We start from the raw sequence: 7,968 nt of genomic DNA on the forward strand, positions 1-7,968 counted from the left end.
TGCTGTGCCACCGCTGCGGGGTCCCTCTGGGTGTCCCCAGGGATGGGGGTGCTGTTGTGGGGCAGGAGGAGGGGGCTGCAGCTGTGTGGGGAGCCACAGGGTTCAGGCACAGAGATAGAAAGGAAACGAGAAGCGCAGTCGCTGAGCGGCACGATCGTTTTCATGGCAGACGACAGATTTACAGACACCGGAGCAGTGCGGGGAAGGACTGAGCCCCCAAAACACGCTGCACCGCCACAGAAGTACGAGATCATTTATAGAAACAAAGGGGGAAAACCCCCTCCACTGCCCAGCAGAAAACGGGGCTCCCCCGGGCACCCTGGCACAGCACCCTGTTTGTCCTGATCCTGAAAGGCAAGGAAGGCGGCAAGGGGGCACAGCCCACAGCCGGGATGGAGCTACACGACCACAGCCACGACGGCCCCACGAGGCGGCACAGCAGCGCCGGGCCAGCCCAGGAGCCCCGCTCTGCCACCAGGCGGCTTTCAGGGCACACAGCTGCCCCTCCGAGCTGCCGACAACACGACCACGACACACGCACACACACAGACCACCGCCTCGGCCGCCGGACCTCCTGCCGGGCACGATGCCCCTCCGTGGGGCTGTCCCGGTCCCCGGGCGCGCTGGCTGCTCCTCTGCTCACAGCAGGACCAGGCTGGGGTTGCGCAGCTGCTGGTAGATGTGCAGGAGCTTCTCCGTGTCCTCCTCAGTCAGGGGCGAGTGGTCGCGCAGGGACTGAGCCTCTTTCAGCAGCATCTGCAGGAGGAAGGCAGAGGAGCAACGTGAGGGTCACGTCCATAGGGAGGGACCCACGGGGGAGGGGTTGGGGGATGGAGGGCTCAGGGCTCACCTCATGGTTGGTCTGGATCTGACGCAGGTACTGCATGCGGAGGTCAGGGGGCTCCGAGCCCTGTGCCGCCTGCTCCAGCATCAGCACCTGAATGGGAAGCAGAGCTTTGCTGTGGGGACTTGGGGGAGGGAGTGGTGGTCCCACTCCTCATCTCTGTGTGGCACCGGGCTGGGCCAAGTAAGGCTGCCTGAAAAACCATCCCACAGAGCCCAGTGAGGTCTGAGGGGGCACCCAGGGATGTGCCCCGCAGCTCCATACCTGGATGCGGCGGATGACGGCATGGTGCATCCTGCACACATGGGCCAGGGATGGGCTCTCCATCAGGATCTCCACCGCCTGGATGGGGCCAGCCGGGCTCAGGTCACTCATGGCCACCTGAAAGAGCACCGAGGCCCCACTGCAATCCTCGCAGGGCAGGGGAAGGGCTGCCCCAGTTCCTCACCCCACAAGCAGTAGGTCTGGGATGGTGACTCCATGCTAGGCCCAAAGACAGCTGCCATTCCCTCCATCCCTGCTCCATGCCCAGCCCCTCACTGCTCTCCAGGCCGGTACAAGTTTGAGGGCGACCTGCTGCCCGCTCCCCAGTGAGCCGCGGGCTGCCAGCACGGTGGATTTAATCCAGCAGGCTTAGCCCAAGCAGAATTAACGCTGTCGCTAATCACATTGGCAATATTAGTGCTCTCAAGTGTGAACCAACCTGAACCAGGTCACTGCCAGCACGCAGGCAGCTGGGCCCCTTGCCGGAGGGTTAGCCGGCCGTGGTGGGAGAGCTGTGCTGCAATTACTGCTTTTCCTTTGCGCTTAGAGGGGGATTTTCACATAAGAAGGGGAAAAGCTGCAGTAGGTCGGATTTACACCCAGAATCCAGCAACGTTTTCCCCTCTGCAGGCTCAGCATGGAGCAGCAGCCCAAAGGAGGGGCTGGGAGGGGAGGAGGGACCCAAGTGGTACAGAGACCAGGGGGTGACAGCCAGGCTCCCCAGGGACCGAGGGACAGAGCTCCATGGGGCAGGACAGGCCCTCTGCAGGGCTAACCCCTTCCTTGCCTCTCTGATGATCAGCTGCACCTCTCCTCCATCCGGAGCCGAGCCGCACACCGAGGTCACCTCCCCACTGCTCAGCACCGTGGCTGCAGTGTTCTCAGCCAGCAGCCAGCGCAGAGTGGCACAGCTCAGCGGGACGTCTGGGGGTGAGAGGAGAGAAAGCAGCGTGGTTACACCTCTGCACAACCAAATGAGGGCAGGGCCATGTGGGCAGGTGCAATAGTGCATGTCTGGCACTGCCCACATGTGTGTAGTTGCTACGATGCCAGGGTGATCCTGGGCTTGGGGACATCCCCCTCCGGGCTGTCACACTGCTAAAGTGGCAAGATGGGGGCCCGGAACCCTCCTCCCTCACCCTGGGAAGGCACAGGACAGCTCTCCTATCTCAGCCCCAGGGACCCGCTCAGCACTGCAGGCAGCACCCACCTGAGCTGGAGGTTTTCAGTGCATTCTTCAGCAGCTCTGAGGACACCCTGATGGACGCTGCTGAGGGTGGCATGCTGCCCTCTCCCATGGCACACGGCTGCTCGCTGGCTGTCCCTGCCTTGGGCTCAGGCTGCTCCTTGGATGCTTTCAGGAAGGTCTCCACGGGATCCTGGGGTGCGGGCAGTGAAGCCACTTTGGGGGAGGCATCCAGCCTGGAGGGGCTGCTCTCAAAACGCAGGCACTGCAGCATGTCAATGGTGCATTCACTGAGTGGCAGGCAGATGCCTTCTCTGTCCGGGGACAGGATGGGTGAATCGTCCGGGAGGAAATCATCCAGGACCTCGGGTGAGTCGGAGCCACTGCCCAGGATATCACGTAAACTGTAGTAGAGGGCACAGGAGATGGTCAGAGGCAGATCCAGCTTGGTGTCTGCGGCCGAGCTGAGAGGCAGCGTCAGCTCCCGCTTGGTCCCAGGGAGGAGCTGGTCGATGGGGAAGGTGAAGGTGGTGGCCGAGTCCACGGACTCCTCCTCTAAGGCACAGGGGCTGGCCAGGAGCTGAACGCACAGGGTCCAGCCCTGCTCCAGGCTGTACTCGCTGCAGTTCTCCAGCAGGCAGGAGATGGTGACGGTATCACGGAGCAGGAGGCAGCTCCAGTTGGCAGTGACGGTGCAGGCAATGGGCTTCTGGCCCTCCTGGCTGGACAGCAGAGCTGCACTCACGTTCATCACCTGGTTGAGGCTGGCCAGGGCACGGTTCTTTTGGTCCACCGCCTTCTTCAGGAAGGAAACTCTGGAAGGACAAAGCTCAGTGCTCAAATAGCAGGAGGGCCAGCAGTGGGTCTGCAAACAGGGGCTTAAATAGATGAACCCCAGTCAGCTGAGTGGACCCCGAGTAGGACTGGATCCACGGCCAGCCCTGGGCTGCAGCTCCCAGTGATGACAAGCTGCAGATGGGTGGGCTACAAGCCCTGCTCACAGCTTTGGGGATCCCCCTCTAAAGGGGGAACCTCTTTCCCATGCACAGATGGCCACAGAGGGCTGAGCACAAGCTGCCCTGCCTGTGACAGGCCTGGCAGGTGCTGAGGGGTGTCTGGGCACGCTGGCACCGTGCCTTGCCCTCCTTCTGTCACCAAAGCTGCAAGCAGCAGCGTGCCTGCACAGAGCAGCAGGCAGGGCTGCCAGCAAATTATTTTTATGCTACTGAGGCTGGGGGCTTCCCTTCCACCTGCTCTGGGAAAGGAAACATTGGAGATGGTTCTGCAAGAGGCTTTATGAGCAATGCTGGGGGCAGAAGCACAAAGGCACCATTGGGTACCTACACCCATGGCTCACACAGGGCCAGCAGCAGCACAGCAGCCCTGTCCTTACCTCTCCGAGGTGTTGCCTATCCCGGACAGCAGGGCCTTAATCCTCCTGCCGGCCTCAGCGGGTGTCAGCTCCACATCAGCATCCTCGGGGCTGCACAAGCCACAGGTCATGAGGCGGCCTTTGGCAGACAGGGCCAGCAGCTCCGATTCACCTGCAGGGCAGCACAGGGTGCTGAGGGGTGCTCAGCCCACAGGCATGTTTAACAGCAAGAACTTACAAAAACAAGAGTCCTGCCCCAATCCACCCCCAGACCCAGCACACTGCCCATGGTTGGAGGTACCTTCTGATGCCCGCGAGGACAGGGAGAGAGCCACGACGCTACAGATACTTAAGCTGGCAGGAGACAGGACGGGCGGCAGGACGCCGCCGCAGCTCTCCGTGTCCTCGGGGTCTGAGGACTCACTGACCCAGTCCAGGTCGACGGCGGAGATGTCAGAGTGTGTGCTGTAGTACATGCGGCTGCCGCTGCCGCAGGCGGCACAGAGGATGGGCCCACGCAGGTAGTACTCCCTGAGCTCCGGCACCGTTGTTTCGTCCCTCTGGTCTGCCTTGACGGCCACCATCTTGCCGTAGTGCCCCACGGCCACCACGCAGTCACAGCCGGTGTCTCCAAACAGCCCATCGTCCTCGGCGTCTTCTTCCTCCTCCTCCTCCTCCTCTGCCGCCCGTTGCTCCGTCCGCAGCGCCCCGATGAAGACGATGGGTTCTTCTAAGTGGTGGAGGATCTTCACGGGGGGGTCCTGCCCGGAGACGTCGTGGCAGCCATCAGCAGGGGGTGAGCTGAGAGCCTTCAGCGGCACAGCGCAGAGCTGCCCATCCGGGAAACCACACAGGATCATCGGGGACTCCAGCATGGCGGCGTCGATCCCAAAGAGCAAACTGAAGAGGGGCTCTTCCAGCACGAAGCCCCCCGAGCACCACGGCCCGTCCCCGCTGCCTGCCGTGCCCGGGGAGGAGGCGCAGCACAGCACAGGCAGGAAGCGTGAGGGTGCTCCATCTCCCTCCTCGGTGGGTGTGGGGCCGGGGCAGAATCCCACCTCGCTGACCTGCCGATACGGGGGGCTGTCCTGCTCAGGACGGGGCAGCTCGTGCAGCTTCATCCACCACTTGCCTTGGGCCTGGGACAGGGTAATGACGAAGCTGTTGAGTAGAGTGAACATGCACAGGCTGGAGTCTGGGAAGATGCAGGCATCCGAGTCCACGGGGAAGACGCCGGAAGGGCAATTGCTTTCTTGGCCGTCGCCATCCGTCTGCTCCATTAACCTTCAAGCAAACAGGCAGAGGCTCTCAGCCAAAGCTCGGGGCGAAGCCAGAGCTTCTCTTGGCCGCCTCATCCCCCGGCCCTTGGACCGAGCTCCCCACAGCAGGGCAGGAGCAGCAGCACAGAGAGAGCTGAGGGCCAAACCCCGAGCTGTGCAGTGCACGTGTATCCCCATGAACCATCACCTCACCTGCTCTGCTGGTCCAGGGACACGCAGTAGATGCCGCTGTGGGCGCAGAGGATGTAGAGCTGCCTTGTCAGGGGCAGCAGCTCCACGTGCCACACCTGGTCGGGGCACCTGTACACTGCCTGGGTGGAGAAATGGAACGGTCATGGTCCCACTGAGCCCACGGGAGGTGCCCAGGAACCCCAGTGCACACACAGCTGGGCAGAGAGGTGCACTGCTGGGTACAGAGGTAGCAGCTCGCTCAACAGTGCTTCCCCCTGGGCAGCCCCAAAGAGACTGGGAACATGGTGAGCACTTCCAGGAACTGGGCTGTACTGAGCAGTGCTGCAGCTGGCACCGAGCTCAGGTTCATTGGGCTGCAGTGCTGCTCCGGGCAGCGGCTGTGCAGGGTGGGTGGGGAGGAAAGGGGAGGGAAATGGCAACCTGAAAGCCTGTACATGAGCTACTTTGCTGAGAAGGAACACAGTGTAGGAGGCAAATCCTGATATTACAGCGCTGGATTTCTTAGAAATGATAATAAGGGCAAATTAAAAAAAGCAGCTGTGTATAACTCCACGCGGCGACCGCTGTTAGTCACAGCAGAGACAGCACTGAAAGCCTTTGTAGGTGAGAAATGAAAGGGACATCGCTTTGTTCAGCATTCGCCTTGCAGGGCCCAAGGGGGGGGTGGGAGCTGGGGGGGCTCAGGCAGCATCACCCCATTGCCCCAAAGCTTCTGACCCCTCTCATTGACACAGCTTAGGCTGGAGGAGCCTGGGGGGGCTCTGAGGTCTCCCCACATGTCCTGGTGTCACAGAGCACTCTCACCTTCAGCACTTTGCCCTCCTGGTCGTAGATGTAGACGAACTCGCTGCCGTTGCAGAGGTAGATCTCGCTCTCGTGGCACAGCACGCGGGGTTTGCCGGCCACCAACCCCCCCACCGGGCAGCAGAAGCCGGCCAGGTAATCCACCCGGTGCCCCACCTGCGCCATGGTGCCTGGGGACGGGGCTCAGTATGGGAGGGGGGAGGGATGGGGACCACCCCCAAGTCCACAGCCAGCCCCCCCAGCACAGAGACCAGCTCGGGACCCTCCAGCTCACCCTATAGCCCCCCCACACCAACCCCAGGTGCTGCATTTGCACTCCTTGCCCTCAGCCCCCCCTTACCCCACATCCCCCCTCCCCATCCTCATCCCCACCCCACACACACCCCACATCCCCCCCACACCGACCCCAGCCCCCCCACTTCCCCCCAATCTCCCCCATCACCACGCCCCCCACCTCCCCTCACCCAGCAGCGCCCCGACCCCAAATCTCCCCCTATATCCACCCCAAATAACCCCAAATCTCCCCCTATATCCCCCCCAAATAACCCCAAATCTCCCCCATATCCCCCCCAAATAACCCCAAATCTCCCCCTGTATCCCCCCCAAATTTCCCCTTATATCCCCCCCCAAATAACCCCAAATCTCCCTCTATATCCCCCCCAAATCTCCCCCTATATCCCCCCCAAATAACCCCAAATCTCCCCCTATGTCCCCCCCAATAGCCCCCCATCCCCCCCTCATCCCTATCCACCCCCCATCCCCCCCCCTCACCCTATTCCCCCTATATCCCCCTATATCCCCCCCTCACCCCCCGCTCAGTCCCGTAGGGGCTGCTGTTACCGGGGCCGGGGGGCGCGGGCGGTTCCGCTTTACGGCTGCGCGGCGGCCGCCGCAATGGGGCGGAGATTTTACGACAGCGGCCGTAAAGCGCCGATGGGCGGACTCCTCGTGGTTGGGGGGGTGGTAATGGGGTCGGGAATGGGGTCGGTAATGGGGTTGGTTCGGTCCTACCCACCCAGTGCCCAGGAGGGGAGGAGTGAGGGATGAGGCAGCATTGCTGTGGCTGTCAGGCTTTATTACTGACGTGCTGGGGCTCAGGCCGAGCCCTGGTGCTACTTGAAGCCAGATTGTGGCGTCCCCCTGCGCCGTGGGCCTGTCCCATGGGCCATACGGGGCCCGGGGCTGCGGCTGAGCTGATCCACGAAGGCCTCGACCTCAGCGAAGCGCCCCGAGAGCCGGCCCAGCTGCTCCTTGAGGGCGCTGAAATCCTCGTACAGCTCGTCCAGTGCCCCCGACAGCCCGCGGATCCTGTTATAGGATGTGATGGCAATAGGGACCCCCCCGGTCCCGTCCCCGTCCCCATCCCGGCGCTCACCGGCCGTAGTCGGGCAGCACGGTGTGATGGTGGAACAGCAGCAGGTTGCGCAGCTGCGAGGTGATGGCGAACCTCCAGTTGTCCAGGATGAGCGTCAGGTTGGCGCAGCCCCGCGGGGCCCTCCCGGCTGTGGATATGGGATGTGGGATGGGGTTTGTGGGGCAGGACGCCCCCTGAGCCCATTGACGTGGGTGGTGGTGGTGGTCCGTTACCGTCCGCTTTCTCATCCCACGCTGTTGGCTGCCGCTTCAGCTTGGCTGCAGCGCCCAGAGCCGCGAGGAGCAGGAGGGGGAGAAGCCGCGTCATGGCTGGGAATGGTGAAGGGGAATGGAGCTCGGCCTTGGGGAGCAGCTCAGCCCCACACCAGGACATCCCTACTGGGCGCCTGCCCAGATGGAGCCGGGCCCCACATCCCCCTTTGGGCCATAAAGTGGAGAGGTGCTGGCCCCACCGCAGCAGGACCCCATGGCAGGGGGAGCTCCCAGCCCTATGGCTGCAGGCTGGTGTGACCCCATGAGCACACTTGGCACGTGTGACCCCTTCCTGCCTCTTACCTGTGCTGGGAGCTGCAGACGAGGCAGCTGCTCGCTGTGTTCGGCTCCTCCAGCTCTGGCTCCGTGCAGCTGCTGCTGTCCCTTTTTAACGGGAGGG

The 7,968-nt window shown here is 62.8% G+C and overlaps 2 protein-coding genes across 5 annotated transcripts; both read right to left on the reverse strand.

Annotated features, from left to right (window-relative positions):
- Window positions 1-138: 138 nt before the first annotated feature.
- Window positions 139-7,444, reverse strand: FAAP100 (FA core complex associated protein 100). Of its 4 annotated transcripts, none has more exons than XM_085522954.1 (10): window positions 7,318-7,444; window positions 5,943-6,112; window positions 5,139-5,257; window positions 3,968-4,950; window positions 3,688-3,838; window positions 2,319-3,109; window positions 1,896-2,032; window positions 1,109-1,225; window positions 851-937; window positions 139-756 (listed from the first exon to the last, which is right to left on the reverse strand). In XM_085522954.1, exons 2-10 carry the CDS (start codon window positions 6,105-6,107, stop codon window positions 640-642), a joined length of 2,667 nt encoding a protein of 888 aa, XP_085379080.1. In that variant the 5' UTR covers window positions 6,108-6,112; window positions 7,318-7,444; the 3' UTR covers window positions 139-639. The 4 variants fall into 4 exon arrangements, 3 of the variants coding, with proteins under 3 accessions (XP_085379080.1, XP_015735418.2, XP_032304114.2); XM_015879932.3 differs by lacking the exon at window positions 7,318-7,444 and adding an exon at window positions 6,783-6,915; XM_032448223.2 differs by lacking the exon at window positions 7,318-7,444 and adding an exon at window positions 6,751-6,869.
- Window positions 6,997-7,928, reverse strand: LOC146757330 (uncharacterized). The gene is made up of 4 exons (XM_085522959.1): window positions 7,872-7,928; window positions 7,530-7,625; window positions 7,318-7,444; window positions 6,997-7,250 (listed from the first exon to the last, which is right to left on the reverse strand). The coding sequence occupies exons 2-4, from the start codon at window positions 7,621-7,623 to the stop codon at window positions 7,055-7,057; spliced, it is 417 nt and encodes a 138-aa protein (XP_085379085.1). The 5' UTR covers window positions 7,624-7,625; window positions 7,872-7,928; the 3' UTR covers window positions 6,997-7,054.
- Window positions 7,929-7,968: the final 40 nt, after the last annotated feature.

The sequence above is a fragment of the Coturnix japonica genome, chromosome 23, assembly GCF_054131305.1.
Source record: "Coturnix japonica strain WE chromosome 23, WE-NBRP24, whole genome shotgun sequence".
NCBI lineage: Eukaryota > Metazoa > Chordata > Aves > Galliformes > Phasianidae > Coturnix > Coturnix japonica.

Bases quoted from the DNA above. Each gene is read 5' to 3' on its own strand.
- FAAP100 (XM_085522954.1), bottom strand. From the start codon at position 6,107: ATGGCGCAGGTGGGGCACCGGGTGGATTACCTGGCCGGCTTCTGCTGC. The intron at 3,110-3,687 runs GTAAGGACAGGG...TTGTCCTTCCAG, and splicing joins ATAGGCAACACCTCGGAGAG to AGTTTCCTTCCTGAAGAAGG. The intron at 1,226-1,895 runs GCAAGGAAGGGG...GTGCTCTTTCAG, and splicing joins TGCAGCTGATCATCAGAGAG to GTGGCCATGAGTGACCTGAG.
- LOC146757330 (XM_085522959.1), bottom strand. From the start codon at position 7,623: ATGACGCGGCTTCTCCCCCTCCTGCTCCTCGCGGCTCTGGGCGCTGCA. The intron at 7,445-7,529 runs GTAACGGACCAC...CCATATCCACAG, and splicing joins GTGGGATGAGAAAGCGGACG to CCGGGAGGGCCCCGCGGGGC. The intron at 7,251-7,317 runs GTGAGCGCCGGG...ATCCTATAACAG, and splicing joins GTGCTGCCCGACTACGGCCG to GATCCGCGGGCTGTCGGGGG.